This window comes from Alexandromys fortis, unplaced genomic scaffold, assembly GCF_014885135.2.
Source record: "Alexandromys fortis isolate MF-2015 unplaced genomic scaffold, M_Fortis_MF-2015_v1.1 scaffold_1, whole genome shotgun sequence".
In the NCBI taxonomy this organism is placed as follows: Eukaryota; Metazoa; Chordata; class Mammalia; order Rodentia; family Cricetidae; genus Alexandromys; species Alexandromys fortis.
Window position 1 is genome coordinate 33,110,194 of NW_026067927.1, and position 23,448 is coordinate 33,133,641.

General features: G+C 44.2%; 2 protein-coding genes across 4 annotated transcripts in view; one reads left to right on the forward strand and one right to left on the reverse strand.

Annotated features, from left to right (window-relative positions):
- Sfxn1 (sideroflexin 1) overlaps positions 1-23,448 on the forward strand; it is a 1,040,418-nt gene that overhangs the window by 426,126 nt on the left and 590,844 nt on the right. The window lies entirely within an intron of this gene.
- Sptlc1 (serine palmitoyltransferase long chain base subunit 1) overlaps positions 1-23,448 on the reverse strand; it is a 39,757-nt gene that overhangs the window by 10,233 nt on the left and 6,076 nt on the right. Inside the window, exons 4-9 of the mRNA XM_050143867.1 lie at positions 20,141-20,234; positions 19,533-19,605; positions 11,492-11,624; positions 6,373-6,502; positions 3,317-3,406; positions 815-922 (exon numbers count right to left, since the gene is read on the reverse strand). Of these exons, the coding sequence (XP_049999824.1) occupies positions 815-922; positions 3,317-3,406; positions 6,373-6,502; positions 11,492-11,624; positions 19,533-19,605; positions 20,141-20,234 (628 nt within the window). The remainder of the gene's footprint in view (positions 1-814; positions 923-3,316; positions 3,407-6,372; positions 6,503-11,491; positions 11,625-19,532; positions 19,606-20,140; positions 20,235-23,448) is intronic.

Genomic DNA, 23,448 nt, shown 5'->3' on the forward strand with positions numbered 1-23,448 from the left:
ATGTCGCTTTACTCTGGGGCAGTGCAGTGCTGGGGTGCAGATAACTAAAGGGACTTTGCATTTTACCATCAACTCGGTCATACATGTAGCAAAACTCACCACCCACATTTGGAGAAAAGGCACCCTGTAACTGTACCCTATAGTGGCCAGCAAGGTGCCTATCACCAGCCTGAGGCACCAGGAGCACAGGCCAGGGTACTTGGTCTCTGTGGCTCCATTTCTCTTCAGTGAAAGGAAAGGGGCCAATGCTATCCCAACTGTTTAAGCTTTAGTTGCTTTGCTGAAGCCATTTTTTGGCAGTATTTTTGATAGCATATATTGTGTGTGTCACAATTATATATTTAATATGTACACACATACTGTCACCTACACAAACGATATATATATGGTGCAACTGTACATATGTACTTCCACAGATTATATGGAGAAATTTAAATACTAAACCGTCTTCTAAAGGACTACAGGAACCCTTTTTGTTGTTGCTTTCTGTGTGGGGCATCTTTTTATATAGTTCATGAAGGCCTCAGTTTCCCAACTGCTGCGATTACAGGCATGTGCTGCCATGTCCAGCTCCTAAGGAAATTCTTAGTGACCTTAATAATACAACACAAAACATGAAGAGTCAAGTTCAACACTTATCCCTGTCCCAGGTAAACAAAAATCTCAGAGGGAGGATATGGTCCTTGACTAGGCTGCCTAGATCCACCGAGACATCAAAGCCCCAGGAGCCTCGGATTCATTAAAGGTTGTTTCTCATGCCTCTGACAGGCTTCCTACAGGGGAGAGCTTCCCCCACTCCACAGTGAGAACTCACGCTGATCCCATAGTGCTCCGTGACTCCGCGCCCGTGCTCCCCAAGGACTCCAAATGAAAGGCTTTCCTCCAGAAAGATTCTTGCTTTATATTTGTATTTTAACTTAACCTAGATGATAAATAAAACTGGACTTAATACCACCACCATTAACAACATACAGAAGGTCTTTTGTAGAAAAAAATTAAACTTGTAAAAGTACTGACAGTTGACTCTCAATATCTATGAATTCTGCATTTGCAAATTTACCTACTTGTTAAAATCTATGACTCTAAAATCAATAACCACTCATCCATCCTTCAGAAGGCTCATGCGTGCGGTGGTCAAGAAATGAGTGAGCTGCCTGCCAGTGGGTGCTCGCAGCTGAGGACAGAGGCCACTGTCCTCTGAAGAAGCATGCATTTCACAACACTGTGCCATCACGAGAGATTCTGCTGCTCACACTGTCCCTGCTAATGAGCTCTCAAGTATTCTCAGATGCAGAAAGGATGAGAAATGCACTCAGAAAATGGACGGACATTGGAGAAATTTCCTTCAGCGTGAGTTAGAGAGCTGTGGGCAGAGTCCAGTGTGAATCAATCAACAGCCTGTACTAGAACCACACACAAACCAGCTGTGTTCTGACCACAGCTCACAGGAGCCCAGTAGCAATGGCTCACCATTATGTCCCTTTGTCGTTGTGTGTGCTACCTTTACAGAATGTAAGTACACTGACTGAATAATGAGAACCAACTGTCCTTTCAATCTCTGAAATGACCCAGATTAGAAACAGACAGCACAGGACCTAGTTTTCAGAAGGGAAAAGTTAAGACATTTATGTGTGCAGATGTACAACTTCTCAGTTAAACACTTGTCCAACTACATATAAAAATTCCTGGGAAGTATAGTGGTTTTTTTCAGTAGTTATTTTACTTTGGATTTGCAGAAATGTTTGAATGTAAAAAGTTCTATTATATTTATTATTATGGTTCATTCTTCTGTTTTCCTCTTACTTTTATTTATTAATTTACTTTATAAGAGAGGGATCTCACTCAGTAACACAGGCTAGCCTAAAACTTTCATGCTGAACAGGGTGGCCTAAAGACTTGATCCTCCCGTCTGAGTCTGCTCAGTGCTAGGACACAGGTATTGCAGGCGGGCAGAGGCATGGATGGCTTGTTCTTCTCTGTCATTGGGCATAGAAGAAAATCTTTTAGCTTCTAGTGTTTTAGATGTGTACATATCTGTATTTTGTTCTGAGAATCTTTTTTTTTTAAAAAAAAAAACAAGTCAGAGGTGGATATGATCAAGACACATTGTAGACATGTATAAAATTAATAATAATAATGAAAATAATAATAATAATTTGGTTGTTCCAGACAGGGTTTCTCTTTGTAGCTCTGGCTGTCCTGGAAGTTACTCTGCACACCAGGCTGGCCTCAAACTTAGAGTTCCGCCTGCCTCTGCCTCCTGACTGCTGGGATTAAAGGTGTGCACCACTGCTGTTGTAGGAGATTTGTTTATACTTCGTGAAGCTGTGTCTGTGTTTTGCCTAACCTCCTAAGGCACCTGATTGGTTTAATAGAGGTGAATGGCCAACAGCTAGGCAGGAGAGAGGAGGTGGGACTTTCGGGCAGACAGAGGAATTCAGGATGAATCTAGGAGTGCAGCAAATGCCAGCGAGACACGAAGTAAGCTGGACATACAAAATGGAGGAGAGGTAAAAAGCCACTTGGCAGAATGTAGACTAATAGAAGCAAACGGTTAACTTAAGTTATAAGAACTAGTTGGGGACAAGCCTATGCTAAAGGCCAAGCTTTCATAATTAATAACAAGTCCCATGCTGTGACTGAAAAAGCATGGGATAAAACCGGACTCTCTGATCATGGCGAACAATGAGGACTGATGAGAAGCCAAGGTCAATGGCAAGGGGTTTTGATCCTACTTCATGTTCTGGCTTGGTGGTTCTAGCCAGTTTGGATGTTCACCTTCCTAGACATGGACGGAGGGGGGAGGACCTTGGACTTTCCACAGGGCAGGGAACCCTGACTGCTCTTTGGATTGGAGAGGGAGGGGGAGAGGAGTGGGGGGGGGGGGAGAGAGGGGTGGGAGGAGGGGGAGGGAAATGGGAGGCTGGGTGGAGGCGGAAACTTTTTTTCCTATTCTCAATAAAAAAAAAAAAAAAACAAGTCCCATGTCATTATTTGGGGGCTGGCGACCCAAAAGGAAAGTCTGACAACAACACATCATACTTTTATTAATTTTTATAAAAATTTCTTATTTATTTGTGCATGAGTGTGCATGCCATAGTTTGTGTGTGGAATTAAAGCACAGCTCTCATGGATCAATTCTCTCATTCTACCCTGTGGGTTCTGGGGATCAAACTCAGGTCAGGCAAAACGCAAGCACCTTCCTTTGCTGCGCAACCTTGTGTCCCAGGTATCATGCTTTAAATATGATTATAGATGAAAGGTCTAACTGGCAGATAATCAGCACACTAAAATTAGGACTGACGGGGCTGCTCACCAGTTCCGGAAGAGGACAGATGGTTCCGGTGTTCATATACAATCCTTCCACGACAATGAAACGCCGCGTCACACGGGCCTTCCGAGGATTCTTTAAGAAACAAGATGTCTTAACTGTCATAACTCCAAATACAAATTGTTACTCCAAAGAGCATGTACCTCACAAAGGATTTATTTAAAAGGGGGAGAAGGCCATAATGAATTCAGATCCTATTATTTTGACAGAAACACTGTGAGAAAAAGCAGCTTTCCTTCCTCAGGCAGATTCTAGCTGATGACCTCACACACCACTGGAGGTGCCCGAACAATATTAAACAATGTCCCAGTTGGGGACGGTTGGGAGAAAGCCCAGGGAAATTAATGATGAAGCACAGACTCCAGAGTGAAAACATTAAAAATTACACAGCTAGGATTTACATAGTTCAGTGTAAAAGGGGAAAAAATTACAAATGAATGAAAACCATTGTTACCACCACCACAGGTGTGGCCTGAGGAGCATGGAGAGGCATGGGTGGTGCAAGTGTCCTGGGAGGTTGATGATAACAGTATGGGAGGGGCATAGTGTGTGTGTGTGTGTGTGTGTGTGTGTGTGCGCGCGCGCGCGTGTTATACTACTGTATTTTCCTCTGTGTGCTGGTAATCTCTAGCCTTCCTCCCCATCAAAATATAACCAACTCCTCGTTTGCTTTGCCTGCTCAGTGAGTCAGGTAAAATCCAAATGTGACCTTGTCTGATCAAATACAAGGTGGTAGACTAGAGCAGCCTAATTCAGACAGTATGTGTCCTCTTCCGCGTCGTGTACAGAAGGCCATGAGTCTATCACACCTAAGAACCTGAAGGTGCTGCAGGTGTGACAGGCTGGAAAATCAGAGTTAGAAGTCATCCCCACATTCCTACTCAAAGATTTCTTACTTGTGCTCCAATCACTAATCACAACAATGCTATGGGGCCTTTCAGGACCAGCGGCCGCTGTCTGCACAGAAGCACTTCTGCTCTGCAGACATACATCACAGAGGTTGCCGGTCTCGCGCGACTCGCCACTGAATGCTGCGGTTCACAGCATTTCTAGAAGGCAGCATGGACCTGTCAGAATCACTGGTGGAAAGAGGACACCTGCATGCCAACACACAGTGTTCTGACTTCTCCCTCTGAAAAGATATCCTGTTCCCTTAGTTTGGGCAGAGCTTCTTTATACACACACTAGTTAAGTGTTCTACCAATTCAAGTACCTGCTTAGGATTTCCAAATATTCAATGGAAGAGACTTAGGATGAGCAAAAGTATATATGGAAGCTACTAAAGGTTAGTCGTGCTATGCAATGATAGCTCGTCTTTCTTTTGAATATTCATGTGCGCATCACTTTTTCAAAATCAGGATTTTACTGTAGTAATTTTAAAATCGTATTTTAAAAAATATTACATTATGATCATTTCTCAGTTTTACTTAAAACAGTTTTACTTTGTTCCTTTAAAAGATTTATGTTTATTTTATGCATATGAATGTTTTGCCTGCATATATGCATGTGCACATGTGTGCAATGCCCACAGATCAGAAGAAGGTGGCATGAGACACCTAGAACTGGAGTCACAATGCTGGAAAATGAGCCTGGATCTTCTGGAACAGCAGTAAGTACTCTTAACCACGGAGGCATCTCTCCAGCTTGTGACAACACGGCTTTGCTGGAGACATCCCCTCTGGGAGCATACTGCCTCCTCACCATGCTCAGTGCTGGAAGCAAGCTGCTGCCTTCATTTTGCTTTTTACATCACATTGTTAGTACGTGCCAATCTTTGATATAAGTTCTACTTATATTCTAAAGACAGCATCTCAAGTAAGAAGAACTTTCTAATATTAAATGTGAAGTTATTTAATAGCATACTCCTGGCAGAAAAATGAGGTGTAAATTAATTAGTGAAATTAAATTTCTAAGATACATAATTAGCTTTCTGATTGTTACCCACAGGAGCTCCACAGATTATCTTAGGGAAAACACACATGAAATGTGAGTATTACAGCGCCTAGATCCAGCACACTGACTCCGCAGTCACACTCTCAGAACCACTGTTTATTCTGGTGGTTGGGATCGAGTGTTTAATCAGATTAAGGTCATCTTTCTCGTTTGCTGAAAGAATTAAATCTGTGAAACAGTCTCAATTTCAGAATTTCTTTAGCTTTTTCTTAATCGTGTAAATATGGAACATGGCTGATACTATTCTGAGCACTCAAAGGTGAGTTCATCATATTCAACATGATAATGTGCATATTCGCCAAGTATCACGCAGGCTGACTCCTAAACAAAGACGACAGAATCCTGAGTGAATAATCCAAATGTTTAGAAAAATCTAAATACAAAAATCAAAGAAGGCAGTAAGCATTTTCATCAGTTACTCTAGTTATGAATGAGCTGTTGGGGCAAAGTCCACTTGAAAGGGGGGCTTGAGATGTGACAACCGGGCTCCCAGGACAGGCCACACATCACAAGGTCCTGCTGCAGAGCCACACAGCACCACCATCTCGGCCTTTCCTACCCACACTGCCCGGAAGGTAAGTCAGGATCCTCCCATGATGCTTTAAACACGTGTCCTCTGTGCAGCTCTCCAACCATGTCAGGGAGACACTGCCTAATCACTACCACTAGGCGTAGTCAAGGCTTCCAGGCGCCCCCTCTTCAGGGAGGCTGTTCCCCACAGGCAGCAGCTGTCTGGAGCTTCAGGAGGGCTTAAGATTTGATAGAATAAGAATATTCTGAATTTAATCTATGCACCTCCTTACAGCCTTGGTATGTTCCAGAGCTCCTACACAGAACTCAGAGTACTGTGTCTCCTCAAGGGCAAGCTGCTTCTCTCCCCTCGGTTCCCAAAGAAAGTTACCTCAAACACCTCCCCCAAATACGACAAGGCTCTCCAATCTGAAATACATTAATAAGCAGGAACCCCCTTACTTAGTATCCAAATGTGATCTGCAGGCCAGTTTTCGGTGACAAATTACCATTTCATCTATAATTTAGCTGCTTAGGAAGCACAAAGAGCTGCACAATGCTCTTCAACAGGATCGTACCTTTTGATCTTCAATCTCTTGTTCTTTTAGCAGTCGCTCCAGGTCAGCTACATCATTATGCTTAAACAACTTAATGTCACTGCGTGACGCCTGTAATCCTTTCTGGATAGCAAAGCAGGCCGCACTGTCCCTGCAAGGGGGAGAGGCACCAAATTGGGGTTAAAGGGCCTTGTCAACGTTCTCAGAAGAAGAATGCCTGCTTTTGTACATCGACCTGCTGTCGACCAGCCTCCAATCGTTACCTGAAACACAGCACATAGAGTGTGTTTGAGCACTTACACCCACTGTTTGCTCTTCAGCCTGCAAGTCCTTTCCACGTGGCTACTTAAAACAGCTGGCCACATCATGACCTCTCTGAACCAGGATGCATGCTGTGGCTGGCATCCGAGCTCACTCACATGCTCCTCTTTCTAAGAACTTTGCAGAACGCTGGTGACCTCACCGTCAGTGGCATCTCTGTTTACCCGACTGATGCATCACTGGCAGTCAGCTGGAAGCACGTAACTACAGACACGAGCACAAGGAACGGTCTAAGCTCACTCACACCAGCTGAGGCCGAGTGAAGACCTAAGCTGTCGGCCTCTGAAAGGCTGTTGTAATGGAACGCTGCATCCCTCCTAGGTACACAAACTTCTTATCAACAGGGTAGCAATGAGGCTCCCCCCATTCTCCACTTGGATGAGGAAACCCAAGGGAAATCAAGACTGTCACTATCACCCAGCAGCAATGAAGAAACTCTGACACCCTTGGGAGTCCAGGCTGAACGTGCCTGGCATTTGGAATGACACCAACACACCTAAAACAAGGGACTAAAACAGAAAGCTGAGCAAAACAGAAGCTACAGAGAATCCTCTCCTGTGGAGAGAGCGTTCTCCACACCAGCAAGATGCACAGCGGGCCAGAGGAAAGGACTGGTGAACAGAAAGACACTGAAACGAGTCAGTGTGTGCCAGAGAGACAGAGAAACCGACAGGAAAGAAGAAAGCAGAGCTCCAAGGACTTGGGAGGTAGAGGTATAAAGCAACCTAACATTCATGTCAGTGGAGTCATAGGAGAAAGACATTAGAACCGCTAGCTGACACAAACAAGCTGGCTAAAACCCCTAATACTAATATAAAAAGAAAAAGAAAAACCTTAAATCTACAGGTTAAAGACAGTGAGCAAAACTCAAACAGGTAAGGCCAAATGAAGAGTCACAGGGGGTACAGTGAAACCCCAAGTCTCTGCAGGCTCTCAAGGCTGTCAAATGCATGCACAATCCAACTTGGTTCCAGCCACTCAGCATATGTCTAGATGGCCAAAGGATAGCCTTCGCCCATTACAGCATGGTACAAGACTCCATTCATGGAGGAACAACAAGAAAAGCAGAGACACGACTTGGAAGTGTCAATGGGACACATATAATGCAGGGAAGTCACTAACTCCCCCCATCCCCTGCCCACCTTCAGGTCTAAGGACAGAAATTTCCCTGGTACAGGATATCTCAGTGTGTAAGAGACCTCTGTAACAGTCAGGATCACCCATGCCAGTTGCACTGACCATGGGCCAGGAGCCCACATCACCCTTAGTCTAGAGCAGTTGTGTTCTTGTGTGCCCCAGAGACGTGCAGGTTTGGGGCCTTATGGTATCACATAACTTGGCACTACTGGTGGTACAAGTGTAGCACAGTAGGTAGAGTACATCTATCTACAATAACTCTGCCATAGTGGACAGAATCCTGTAGGTATGCCAGTGCCAGTGACTATGAGGACAAGACACCTGGGCCTAGAGACTCCTGATTCATCCCTAAGCAACCTACCAACTATGAATTTGTGACAAATTTGGGCTTGGATCGCCCTCTAGTGTTCAAGGAGTAGTGCTACATCAGCCCACTTGAGGTAAGCCTGGTCTTGTGGATCACAATTCTCATTCTAGAAAGAGGCACCAGCAAAGTCAGTTTGAAAAGATGAATCATGACTCCTTCAGTGCCCAGGTGAAGTTTCACACCAACAGCATCAAGAGCCTTCAATAAACTAAGACCTTGGGGTGGGAATACTGCCTCAGCCATTAAGAGCACTGTGGCTCTGCAGAGGAGCTGAGTTCAATTCTTAACAGCATATGGTGCCTAGTGACCACCCTTAACTCCAGTTCCAAGGGATATGATGTCCTTTTCTGAACTCTGTGGACACTGCACACACATGCTGTGCACATATATACATGTACATATACACATTAAATAGAAATCTTAAAAAAAAAAAAAAAAACAAGGGGCTGGAGAAATGTCTCAGAGGTTAAGAGCACTGACTATTTTTCCAGAGCTCCTGAGTTCAATTCCCAGCAACTACATGGAGGCTCACAACCATCTGTCATAAGATCTGGTGCCCTCTTCTAGTTTGTAGACAGACATGCAGACAGAAAACTGTATGCATAATAAATAAATCTTTAAAAACAAATGACAACAAAAAACCTCAACGTCACCCCGCCCCCCCGAACTCACTACATCATAACAAGGTGCCAGAAACTGACCACACTGTAATCAGTATTGAAGAAACTACAAGAAAACTCAGGGGAAGGAGTCACAGGAGGACTCATAGGAGGAATCACGGGAAGACTCAGAACAACTGTTCTAAGGAAAGCCAAGGAGCTCAGAGGAAGCACAGATAAACCACTCTGCACTCTAATATGGGCACCTAAGAAGAGGAAACAAAAACACAGAACTCTTTGAGCAACAAAACAAAACAAAATCCCACAAACAAAGTGAAAAAAAAAAATCGGTAGAAGGTATCAACATCAGGAATGGTCAAATACAGGAAGGAATTACTGAGTTCAAGGACAGACTATTTGCAAACAGTTATCTGCAGAGAAAAGTGAGGTGTGATGAAGGTAGCTCACAGGAGCTTTGGAATAGCCTTAAAAAGCAAATAGCTACGCCAATGGGGGTGGGGGAAGGTTGGCGACAAAAAGGACCCGAGAATGCCATCAGGATAGAGGACTTCCCAAAGAGATGGCCACCAAAGCACAGGTCTAGGAAAGCCAACAGTCATGGCAAAACAGATGGCTGGAATCAAGACTTGCTGGAAGCACATTGCAAAGAGGTAAAAGTGAGATTCTCAAGGCCTCTCAGTCTCGAGCAGAATTTGCTACAGAAACTTTACTGCCAGGACAGAGCAGTGCAGGTCTTCAATTAGAAGGAGAAACTAAACTTCCAGAAACTTCCAATAAAGAATTCTCTATACAGCAAAGCTATCATTTAGAAATGAAGGGGCGGGGCTGGAGAGGTGGCTCAGTGGCTAAGAGCACTGGATGCTCTTCCAGAGGACCTGGGTTTGATTCCCATCACCCACATGGCTGTTCACAACTGTCTGTAACTCCATTCCAGGGCATCTGGCACCCTCACACAGACATGTATGTAGGCAAAACACAAATAACACATAAAACAAAAATAAATTAATTTAAAAAAAGGAAATGAAGGTGAAATCTCAAAAAAAAAAAAAGAAAAGAAAAGAAAACAAACAAACAAACAAACAAAAAGACCGAACTTCTCAGGACAACAGATCTTTCTTTTGCCAGGTGGTTGTGGCGCACAACTTTAACCATTGAGGAGGCAGAGGCAGGCGGATCTCTGTGAGTTTGAGGACAGCCTAGTCTGCAGAGCAAGTTCTAGGACAGGCAGAGCTATATAGAGAAACTCTTGTCTCAAAATACCAAAAGAAAAAGAAGAGAAGAGTAAAGAAGGGATGAGAAGGTGAAGGGGATGTAGATGATCCCAGACAAGCCAGAGCAGAAAGAATCTATGTCGCCCAGATCTCCTGAGCTCTGCACAGGGACAGAAATGCTAACATTGTAAACAATGAGTACAAACCATTCATATCTTCAGAATAATTTTAATCCAGAACAAAAAACCCTGAAATAATAACTATTTTAGTAGGCTGAGATAGTCAACACAGAAAGCTGCAAATATGATACCCCAAAAATGTAAATGAGGATTGGAGAGACGGTCCAGTGTTAAAGTGCTTGCTTGTGGACTGGAGTTTGGATTTCCAGAACACCTGTAAAGAGAGTGTCCCAGACTAGGCTGGCTAGTGAGACTAGTTGTATCAGTGACATCTGGGTTTGACTGAGAGGCCCTGCCTCATTGAAGAAGTAGAAGAACAACCCAGGGTAATTGCAAACATCAACCTAGGAACTTCAAATACAAGCATACACAAAAATGGAAAAAACATTTAAACGGGAGGAAGGAATACATGGGCAGTTTCCTTACTTGTTTATTTTTGTTTCAGTCTTATGTTTATGATACTTAAGTTGAAATCATTTGAAAACAGCTTATATTAATGAAGAGATGTTTTTGTAAACCTCATGGTGAATGCAAAGATGCTGGAAATTGTTGACACAATCTGCATGGCCGGCGCTTTCCCCTCGCAGGGAACAGCCACACCATGCATCTGGGAATTCACCCGAGTTTGTGCACTTGATCCCCACTCATGGTTTCTAGGTTCTTTATTCTATTTTATTTTATGTGCACGCGTGTTTGTCTGATCAGATATATAACATGTGTGCCTGGTATCCAAGGACGTCAGTAAAGGGTATCATATACCTTGGAGCTGGAGTTACAGACAGTTGTAAGCTGGTATGTGGATGCTGAGAACCAACCTGGGTCCCCTGCAACAGTAGCCAGTGCTCTCAAGCACTGAGCCATTGCCCCTGCTTCAGCTCCTACATCCTTACTAAGCAGTGAGACAGGATCAGCAGAGACCTGGAGAATAAGAAGGGTGAGTGATGAGGGGCGGGTGACTTTGCCAGGCACAGTAAGCAATGTGAGGTTGTGATCATGACGCAGGGCATGGCAGGGCCACAGAGCTGACAGGGAAGGAGACGGCAAGCCTCATCTGGATACCAACAGAAACAATCATGGTGCCAGGAGAATGGCTAATATCACTGTCAAGCGCACCTTTTGGTGAGGGTCTTGTAGCTTTGGGCCTGGGAAACCAAACAGTTAAAAACCAAACCAAAACAAAGAACCCCAGAAGAGTCCTTCTCCCCTTAGGAGGTAATTTCCAATGCAGTGCAGGACCTGCTGAGCCCGGCAGCACAGTGCTGCTTCAGAAGGAATCTGGATAGAAGGGTGGGTGTAGGCACTTACACGAAAACAATGTCCCCTCTTTTAGAGTACGCAGGAATGGCACTGGCTATGGTGGAAAATCCATACGAGTAAATGATGGCTTCTTCGGTCCTCATAAATTTTGCAAGGCGCTCTTCCAAATCTAGATGGACATCTATTTTACGGAAAAAGTAAAATAGTTACCCTTATAATTCTTTTTCCTTTACTAACAAGAGAAAAGAAGCACTTTAATAGTTTAATTACTGCCTCTTTCACCTTATAGATAAAATGCAATTTAAAAAATATTATTTATGTCTGTGTTTTTGTCACAGCCCATGTGTGGCGGTCAGAGGGCAACTTTTGAGACTTCACTGTCTCCATCCAACAGTTTAGTTCTGGGGGTCAAACTCGGTCTTCAGGATTGACAGAAAGTGTTTCACCTACTGACCCATTTCACCAGTTCCTAAAATGGAATTAGAAGCAACGACAACAAATCCAAAAACCTCTAGATTATAATAATTCTGGATCCAGAGTTCTTCTGAGACGTGAGCTGAAAGCAGTTCCCTGTCTCTAAGCATGGCAAATGGAGACCTCAGTTTAGCTATAGGCTTTTTTTAGTGTTCCAGAAGCCTGGGAGTTAAGAGCTGATCGCACTGCCCTGGAGCAGTGACAGACTACGAAGCAGGGCCTTTGCCTCCTTACCCTCTGCGGTGGGAATCCCACACCCCTGACTTTACCTACCTTACCCACTTCAGCTTCCCTTGGCCACTTTGCTGAGGCTTTGCCACTTACACAAAGCGGCCCTCACACTTTTAACAAAAAGACCTTTACACACTCTACACCAAGACACATTCAAGTGGCCTCTTCTCTCACAGTCCAGGCTAGCGCTCAGGGAACTCACGTTCACAGGACTGACAGAAATAGGGCTTTTGTGCAGCAGCAGCTTAAGAATGCTGGTCTAAGTTCACAGAACCACAGAGGGTATGTATAAAGGACCAGTGGGCACAGGAAAGGGAAGTAGAGGAGATCGCTATGGGTGGGTGGGGAGTGCTGGGACAGGAGGTTGAGGGAGGGAATACAGGGAGAGACAGCAAAGATGAAGGGTCATTTGTATGGAAACCTAAGACAGTAGAAGCTTCCTAAAATATATACATATATGAAGGTGATCCAAATGAAGCTGCCAAATAATGGGGAAGACAGAGTCCCAACTGGCTATCTCTTATCACCAAAATAAGCTTCCAGTACCAGGATTGGGTTACATCTAATTGAGTTGTTGGCAAAAGGGATCCCATAAGAATCCTCAAACAATCCAGGCTGTTGCCAAGACAAACTGACTGCAAGGCCCACTGCTGAAGATACCACCTACACAACTCATTGAACACAAAGACATCTAACTGGTGCCTACATAGAGAGCCTTGACCCCCATCTTCCAGCATCCTTGGTATAAGAAGGTACCCTGCACACCACCAAAGGAGGATCTTAAACATCAAGCCAGCCACAAATCTCTGATCTACAGCCCTGTCCTGCCTATAAGATGTGCTAGGGCATTGCTAGCACAAAGCTTGTGGGAATAAACCAGCCAATACCTGACTGGACTGAAGGCCCACTCCACGAGATGGGACCCATATCCAACACCACTTGAGGGATCAAAAACCAGACATTCTGCTATACCCACAGATCAGTACCTTGCTCAGCCATCATTAGAGAAGCTTTCTCCTACAGCAGATGGGAATGCATACAGAGACCCACATGATGGCCATTCTAGGTTGTCAACTTGACTATATCTGGAATGAACTACAATTATTCGTTCCATGGGAGGGAACACCCGTGAGAGACTGATTGTTTCTGTTTGGTTTGAAGTAGGTGAATGCACTTCTAGTATTGCCCTTTGCCACCCCTTTAATCAGGGCCACACCTTCTGCCAGAAACCTTTACGAGGACATGGAAGAGGGAAGCATTCACTTGCTGTGCGTCCTTGCCCTGGCCTTGCTAGTATAGCCATTCCGTCACTGGCATCGGAGCCCACTTCTTTGGGATTCCAGCATATACTGAAATGAAGACCAGACAAGGCACCCAGCCTTGTGGACTGACCAACAGTTGGACTGTTCATAGCCAGCCATTGTTGGATTAGCTGGACAACAGACCTAAGTTGTTCCAATTTCTATATGCATTCTGTAAGTTCCATTACTCTAGACAACCCTGACTAATAGAATCCACAAGCAGGCATCATGCGGAGTCAGAGACCTTAGAACACTCAGCCCTAAATGAGGTGTCTCTAGAAAAATCTGTCCCCTCAGGGCTCAGCGAACCCCAGGGAAGGGGAGACAGAAAGAATCTAAGAACCAGAGGGGACAGAGAACACCAATAAAACAAGGCTCCTAAATCAACTTGAACAAAGTTTATATGAACTCAGAGACTGAAGCAGCAAGCACAAGGTCTGCATGGGTCTGCACCCATTCATCTACATATATATTACGACTTCCAGTTTAGTGTTTCTCTGATTTTTGTGCCTTCTCTTGGGATCTTTTCCTTCTGTTTGTTTGTCTTCTCCAACTATAATGTGTTAGTTTTGCTTTATCTTACTCTATTTTATTTTACTATTAAATAATAAAAGTTTTTTTTTTTTTTTTTAAAAAAAAGGTTTGGTTTGTTTTTGGAGACAGGGTTTCACTGCATAGCCCTGGCTGTCCTGGAATTTATTCTGTAACCAGGCTGGCCTCATACTCACAGATCTACCTGTCTTTGCCTCCTGAATATTACGGTTAAAGTGTCATATTGTCTGGAGTCTGTTTGTTTTCCCATGGGAGACAGAAAGGGAGTGGATCCACATGGGATGGGAAACCGTAATCAAATGGATTACATGAGTAAACACTTATACACTCTGGGATAGAGAACCCGAGTAATAAATTGATGACTTGTTTAGTTCCCAAAGTTTCAGAAACCGCAGTCTTTCCTTCTATCTGACAACACAGATTTTGGCTGGTGTCAGTCCAGCAGAGCAGGTTCTGTGATGGGTCAACAGGGGTAAGTACAGAACTTGTTTCCCTTGATGTAAGCCTGTGGGTGAACTCCTCCCCACCCAAGGGAGGGAGGCAGCAGGAAAAACCACCAAGGGCATTTCTGTACTACTGATGGCACTGACTTCTGAGTGCAGATCCACCCAGGCCAGTGAGGCCCCAACTATGTATACCCAAGCACTACAGTTTCTAACTCTTATCAGCAGAGAAGAGACCAGCACTGGGAGGTCTGTGCCCCCAATCCCTAAAGATTCTGATGCTTCAGGGTACTCCAGCCCTCCGAGAAACCGGGACAGAAGGTCCAACTACTGAGCTATCCAAAGAGCTCATGATGCAACCAAGACCCTGGGAGGTTCAGGCTGGGCACTCATCATTGGGTGTACATTCAGACAACGCTGAGACTGTTCCACACCTGCAATGTCTCTGCTGACAAACATGAGTAAGAGCCACGCCTTCCTCAGGGGACTTCTGGGAGGACAATCATTTAGCATGAATAAAACACTCAGAACAGTGCTGAGCACCAAAGTCTAGGAAAAAGCGTTTACTTCAGAAAAGTCTGGTTATCCCTTATTTTCCAACAAAGTCACGTGAATTGATAGCAGTTTAAGTTTATCTTCTGTAGGGTCACTTGTCCAGCCTCATTTACAGTGAGAAAACAGCAACCCCCGTGGTTGTTTTCCAAAGGAAAGACTAGAGAGCAACCAACTTCACAATAGTTCAAATTCAATTTGCCATATTTTCTGTTAATAACTTTTTATTTTTGTGTAAATACTATTCTTTTCCCTGTGTTTTTGTTTTCCCCCTAGCTATCTGGGAACTGGCTCTGTAGACCAGGTTCACTTTGAACTCACAAAGATCCACCTGCCTCTGCCTCCTGAGTGCTGCGATTAAAGGTGTGCGCCACCACTGTCCATCCTAATAACTACTATTCTTAAAAACATACTCCAGGGCACCCGAGAAAGCTCCGCAGGTAAAGGTGCCACCCACCTGCTGCTGGCTGGATGACCTGAGTCTGAGCCCCAGGATGTACATGATGGCAGGGCAGAACTGACTCCTGCAGGTGCTTCTTAACCTCCTATAGGGTGTGGCACACACCCCTGCCCAAACATAAACAAACAAGTGAAAACTCCTGAGAAGGAGAAGATATTAGCTTGTCCACTTAGCAGACAGAGGTAAGAAACCTCAAATTAAGGCCAACTTGAACAACTTAGTAAGACCTGCCTCAAAATAAAACTACAGAAAAGGGTGGGTATAGTGTTCACTGATACAGCGCATGCCCGGTATGTGCAAGGTCCTGGAGTTTAAGCCACAGCAACACACATGTGCACACATGAACGCATGCACAATTTTTCTAAAAGTAAAAACAGCAGCACTTCTGTATTCAAATGTCATGAAGAATGTTTCACATCCAGGACACCGTGGGATTCTTAACTGAGATGCTCTAAGCTACAAGCCTGAGGACTGCTCCCTACACCTACAAAACCACAGTCGTATGAATGAAGTAAAGCAGCAGCCGATCTAGGAGTCAGAAGAGTGTGTGATCTTCCAGGCCCCAGCCGCAGCCCAGTTGACTAGTCTCACACAAAGAAAGGAACGGATGAAGGAAGGCACGGAATGTTCACTGCTGAGCACGCCACATAACGATGCCTTTTGGTCAGGGCAAGACCAAGAAGCCAGTGTGGATTACGTGTAAGTTCCAGCTTCTGTGTACCCAAACAGGAAAGCACTGGAACAAATAGTCACAGCCCACCCTCCTGAACACACAGGACCTGACTACCCCAGAGGGAGACGAGGTTCTGAGCTCTAAACCATAAGTAAGCAGGAGGGAAAGAGTCCAGTCATGACTTTCTATTTACTTGTAAGCCACAATTAACAACATACATAGCTGTACAAAGTAGCAGATATCTTGTATGATCTGTAAACATATGTGTTGTGAGCTGGCCACTGCAAGAACTCAGTGTTAAGTTCCCTCTGCCTGTCTTCTGGGAGGAAGGCCACATTTATTCTAAAAACAGACAAACTTTAGCTTAATCACTGCTCCACTGTCTGTCTGTATTAATCATCTAACAGATATGTTATGACAAATGATAAAAAAAAGAGCATTAAAAAGCAAATAAAGTTATTTTGCATGTGTGTGGGGGGGGTACAGGTGTACCATGGTGCATGTTCATGGTCAGAAGATGACTTAAAAGAGTAAGCTCTCTCTTTCTACCATGTATGTTCTAGGGCTCTACCTCAGGCCTTGGGGCTGGGCAGCCCGTGCCCTTACCCACTGAGCCATCTTGCAGGCCTGGGAAGATATTTGAGCATGGCAGAGTGTACATAATAAATATGGGTTAGTTTAAACTGAAAGAGCTAGTTAGCAACAACTCTAAGCCATCAACCGGGCATTTATAAGTAATAAGTCTCTGTGTGGTTATTGGGGGGAGCTGGCAGTCCCAACAAAAAACTTGGCCTACAAGTAGAACACAAATTTCCACATTAAACCAGAGAAAGCTTAAAAAAGGTTCCAAACACACAAAAATGAGCCAAATGTGGCTTTCTAATCTCACAGTGTCAAGGCAGCTGCAGTACAGAGACAACTTTCCCAGCAGCTGCCTGTGGGATGGAGTCAGCCATTGGCCCCCTTGCACTGGCACCATGCACTAAGCCTAGTCCCACCGGGGGCTGACACAGCAGTTCAAGATTCATCTCATGATCAGAAAACAATACAGATGCTCAAAAAAGACAGATCCAGACAAAAGAAACCTCTAAACGGTCACAGTGTGTTTAAAAAGGTACAGAGGCTTTGCAGAGAAAAAAGACATAGACAGTCATAGAAAACAAACTCCTTAAGAAAGGAGTAAAGTAATTACAGAGAAAAAAAAGCCAGATAAAAATGGAAACTGCACAGGAGTCTGGAAACCATGTGTTATTGTGTTGTCTTTGGAGTTTTTGATTACTGATAACAAACAACAACTGCTGAGAGACAACGATTGTGAATGGTTCTGGTTTAAACCAAAATTTAAAAATGTCTTGACTTCAAAATGGAAGTCAAAAGATGTGTTAAGAGATGATCTACAAGGCAGAGATCACTGAAGACAGATGCCCAAATGATCACCAAAGAGGGGAAAGTATCAAATTAAGAGCAACCTTTGTGGGCGTAGGGAAAGTATAGAGAAGAGGAGGCTCCCCACATCTGCTATAGGGCTCAGTGCAAAGGGTGCCAGCCATGTGCTTGCACCCTCAGGGTGATTCAACTGCAGGGCTATTGCAGAGGTCTGAAATTCAGTCTGAGATGACCCAAGTAGTTTCCTCTGATTTTACTAAATGCTAAAATTCTAAAGCAGGTCACTATAACTATTCATATAATTCTTTCAGAATAAGGGAAGAGATCACTCGCCTGCCATGTGGCAGCACGGGTGGGAAAGAGCCGCCCTTCCCTACACACAAAACCTGGGGCAGGTGTGAGAGCTGGCCCTGAGGATGTGAAAGCAGGAGAACTGGTCACGCCCGTTCTCTTTGCTGTAGGAGGTTAACTAGCCAGGAGGGCTCATCCTGGTGGGGAGTACGAGGAGAGCTGGCTGGCTGAACCAACTCTGCAACTACCAAGGCCCAGAACCAGGGTTACGAGTTGGCCCATCTCAACATTCACCCCATCTGTGATCTGCTGGAGCATGTGAAGGGACCAGTCCTGCAGACCCAAAGCTGCAGGATTCCACAACACAGGGCAACAACAGGATAACCAAGAGGAGTTCCAGTGAGGGCCAACATCGATAGTGTAACAGAAATCAGGGGCCTCGAACCAGACCAATGACTCTGCAGCAAATACATGCAAGTAAAGATGTATGGACAAAAGTGTTTACTGTGTGACTCAACTGTGTCACACTGCAGCTTCCATGATGAGGCTTTTTTCTTTCTTTTTTTCTTTTTTTTCCTCTTAAATTTTATTTTGGGGGTGAGGGAAGGTTTCAAGGCTAGAGGGCAGAGACAAAGGAACAGGGAAATGAATCAGATGGAGACGCATGATGAGAAAGACACAAAGAATAATTCAAAAAGAAAGTTTAAAAAAAAAAAACAGAATGAGGTGAGAGAAACCAACCAACGAACCAGGAAAAAAAAGTTGCTAGAAAACAGAAAAAGAAAGAACAAAGACTGCATGTACACACACAGAGGAAACAACTGAACAAGGAATGAACCAACCAGTACCATTACATAGCTGCCCTGCGTCACATGAGCCTTCAGTTGTGGTTTTAGGACAGGTGGGAGTTGCTTGCTTGCAAGTATTTATAAACTGTATATTCACTATCTGCTGCGGGTGGCCATTCAGAAACCCAAACAATCAAATCCAATTTAAATCTAAAATACACTCATTTGGGGGATGGGGTACAGCTCAGGGGAGAAGTGTGTGCTTAGAGCACAAGGCTGTAGTTTGTTCCAAGCATCACAGAAACTCAGACACATTCACATCCACATGAAAGCACAGCCCACACCAACTATGAAGCTATTGGCGACCGACACCTGCTTGGCAAAGGGAAAGTGCATTGGACAGTCACTGAGTCTGTAGACTACACTCCGGGACAGGTCCCATACTCAGGCATAACTGGTGCGCAAAAACAAATTCTGGGGTTTTTTTTGGAGGGGGTCAGGGAAGCGGTGGGCTTTGTTATTTTGTTTTGCTTTGTTTGGGCATTTCTTTTTGGCTTTCCTTTTCCCCCTTTTGAGAGAGAAAATAAACATAAACTTGGGTAGGATCTGGGAGGAGTTGGGGGACAGAACATGATCAAATATACTGCATAAAAATTTTTAACTAAAAAAATTGAAAAAGCAAACAAAAATTAGAGCACAGAACAATGTGTAAAACAGTCTCCCCTAGCCCTAGGCATCAGGACTCCGGCAGCACACCCTCTCAGGGCACATCCTCAGGCCCGACAGCTCTTTCCCTATAGCTTCTACCACGTTCCCAAACACAACTAACTGAAAATCAAGAAAACGCACGCACTCAGCTTGAGGATTAAGAATGCTTCCTAAGGAGCTGCAAATGCAAACTGATCTTTCAATGGGGTCTGAAAAAGAATGTGACTTACCAAACGTGCCATAAAATCCTCGTGGTCCACAGGTACCCACGCCGTACTTCTTTAAAGACGCTAAAGCTGCGGCCTTTATGGAAGCAAATGTGCTAATGATTTCTTCTGTGTGGTCCTGACGACCCTCCCCCGCCCCCAACTTTCCTTTCTTCCCTTTATCTATAATTCCAACAATCTCAGGCAATACTTCCCACTCTTGGGCCCTTTCCTACCTTCCCCCCTTTCTTGTAACTACAGCAGTTCTAATGGGGTTTAGGAAACAGATTAGGGAGACACAGGACTGAAGCACGGAGAGGTGACATTGCCTACCTCTAAAAGCCCAAAGACCACTAGTTTCTCCTGAGGATCTGCAAGTCCCAGTCCTAACAGGAGCTGGGAAACTTGTGGATGCTCTCTCACTACTGCCCGGGTCGGGCTTCCTAGGTTCTCTGGGTGTCACCCACACTGAGCCCACCCGACACATCTGCCCTGGATGGTTCAAGTCCAGATTTTGATTCTGTCAGATCCCGTAGTATGAAACTGTCCCTCTCAGATGATCCCACCTGACTTTTATGTCATTTCTGCAGCTAGCAAGGTCCTGTCCCACTTCAGTATCAAGCGCTACTCACCTTAACCCGAGGGTTGGCCAGCAACCCAAGAAAATTAAAGGACGCAAAGTTTACACATTCTTTTCCATTGACCACAATGTTGTGGGTTGGAGGGCTGGGGAAAGAGAGAGAGGGGGGTTTACTTCAGCACCCATCTGGGCACAGGAGGACAGGCACAGCACAGCTATGCAGTCAGACCACTCTATCTGCCCTCCATCCCTTTCCTTTGTACTTTTTCATAAATTAGGGAATGGTAAATTTAAAGTCAAACATCTTCCTATTAGCTCTGTTCTTTAATAAGTTCCCTGTACTTAAAAAAGAGTAAGATGGTAGGGAGTTGTGGGAAAGCCAGCTCTTTGCTGACGTAAGGAGACAGCACAACATGACAGAACAGACAGAGGCCATCAAAGCATGGGCCAAGCGAGGAGGGGGATCGTGCCTGGAACTGTAGCTTCAGTGACACTGCTGACGCCTGTCTGTGGAGCCAGAAAGGACTGCACACTGCTCTCAGACACTACTTATTTATTTGTAACAGAACTGATAACTCATGAGAAAAGAGGTACAGAATTCTAGAAAGCCAGAGAAGAGACTACCTGAAATCAACTCACAGTACTAACATACAAAATGAGAGAAGACTCAGAGAGGCAGAGGCAGGAGGAGCGTCGTGAATCCGAGGTTAGCCTGGTTTAGTGAATTCCAGGTCTTTCAGCACTACACAGAGAGACCCTGTCTAAAGAAAACAAAGCAAAGCAAAAAAGAGCCTACAGAAAGATGAAGGAGCACAGAAGGACGTGGAGAGTAGCAGAAAAGTTAAGTCCCGTGACCAGACAGTCCAGAAAAATAGAGTGGAGAAAAAACAAAACAAAATAAGACCCATGTAGCAGGTGGCAGGGAGGTAGTCATCTCTGCTCTGTCACTCATCCGGCAGTCAAGCAGACAGAAAAATGTCTGAGATGCAATGTCTTAGCAACAATAAAATGCACGATGCAATGGATGTAAGACACCCTGAAATAAATAAAACATTTGCTTTATTAAAAAATACTAAAAATACATGTCATAATATTTAGTATTATAAAACACTGGTATTTTCACTGGGCCTCACTTTCTCATGATGGCCTCAAACTTACTATGTGGCCCAGGTTGCCCTTCAGTTCCTGAACTCCCCCTGTCTCTGCCTTCCAAGTGGTATGACTGTCTACAGCTGTGAGCTACCACACCCAGCAACACTGTGTACTCTAATATGGGCAAAACCTAAAAGACACAAAGCAAATCTCAGCAAGGACACAGGAACTGTTCAGAAAGGAACACACTTTCCAACAAGAAAGCAATCAATCACAAAGCACTAAAGACAGACAGTCCAAAGAAAGCAACGTTCTTGGTTTAAAAGGGAAGAGAAATCTTTTTAAAAATCAAAATAAAAAATTGAGAGCATTCAGATATCAAAGGCAAGTGCTAAGAGCTGGTGACTGCTCAGTGGTCGAGGTGCTCACCACAAAGCCCGACGGCCTGAGTCGATCCCCGAGACCGACTTCTGAAAGCTGTCCTCTCGGCTCCGCAGGCATGCTGTGGCATGCAGTGGATGCATGCACACTTCAAATGGAAATATTGTTTAAAGTGTCAAACTCTTTTAACAGCACATAGTAAAAGTAGGGGCTGTAGCTGGACAGATCTTAGGAAGAACTTACACTCCTCTGCAGAGATCATTACCCCTTGTCTACACTTTCTAAAGCTTTAAAGTAAGAAAACTCTTCAGGTGCAAACCCATCCCAAGCAGAGAGGAGGTGGCAGTGCTTGCGCCTTTCCCAGGCCACAGGACAATGCTCATTTATGTGAGAAGTAGATACAATATTTTTCAAAATCTACAAATCTGAATGTCTGCTCCTAAGGTATCAGAAAAAAGACTGAATCCTCACTAGAAAAAGTAAATGCTTAGAACGGAGTTCAACTAAGTTGGTCAATCTTAAAAATGCAAAAAGAAGGCAAATCCCTGGTAGAACTCAATTTAAAGAACACTGTTGAAGAAATGACCCTGGATAAAGTTCAGTGTGGGTATTTAAACTCTTAAGATAAGAAGGATATACAAATTGATAAGACTATATAAATTATGTAGATAACACAGAGGACAATGAAGGCATTGTCTTTGAGAACAGAAACCAAAGTTGCATCATACTTTCTTACTGCCCAGCTTATCACAAAAGACAACAGTGTGTGCAATGACTTCACTTAGATTAACAAAATCAGTCACACCATCACCTACAAGGCCCAGGATCACATCACGTGTAGACTCCCTACTCATGAAACTATTGGAACTGTTGGTGGAAATGACATACAATGTGTAATAAAATACAGGCAGGCAGAGACACTGATGAGAACCTGACATGCTGACAACCCCAAAGTAGAATATGTGACCCATAGTAATTAGGGCACGTACCAGTATTTCCTAGTGACAAAGTTGATACGTGATATGTAAAGGTGAATTCCAGATTCTTTTTCTTTTATTTTTTGGTTTTTTGAGACAGCGTTTGTGTAGTCCTAGCTGCCCTGAAATTCGTTCTATAGACCAGGCTGTCCTCAAACTCACAGAGATCCACCTGTCTCTGCCTCCTGAATGCTGGAATTAAAGGCATGCGTCACAGAATTCCAGATGCCAGGGAACTTAAAAGATACTCTAAAACAGACAGAAGCAAATAAAGAAGAGTCTCAGTCATCTAAGGGAAGGAGACGCATACTGCCAGCTGCTATAGCATGGATGTAAGTCACTGAAGTCACTAAGCTCAGCAGATGAGCTACACACAAAGCATCACACTTTGCACACTTTCGTTCCTATGAAATACCTACAAAGTCCAGTCTGCTCATAGGGTAGATAAATACTGTCAGGGCCTGGGCAGCAAGTGGGGCAGGAGGGAAAAGCTTGGGATTGACTTGAGGAGGAAAGAAGATGTTCTAGAATTAGAAAACGGTGATAGTGGCACACCTCTGTAAATACAATAACACTTATTTTAGCTGAATAGTTTAAAACAATGAATTTTGTGCTATGTGGATGTTCAGTAAAGCTTGATTTTAAAGAATAAAACTAAACACTTTCATGCCAAATTAGTATGTAAGCAAACAGGCATTACATCAACAGCAGCAAAACATAGTTTCTCAACATCATGAGAAACAGCCTCATGACAGGGTCATAGTTCAGTGTACAATGCTGTCTAGCATACAAGGTCCAGGTTCCATTCCCACCACCACAAAAACTGGTAGAATCACCAGTGTGTTTGGTTGGGGAGATGGCTCAGTGGTGACCAGAGTCCAGATCCCAGCATCCATATTGGGCAGCTTAC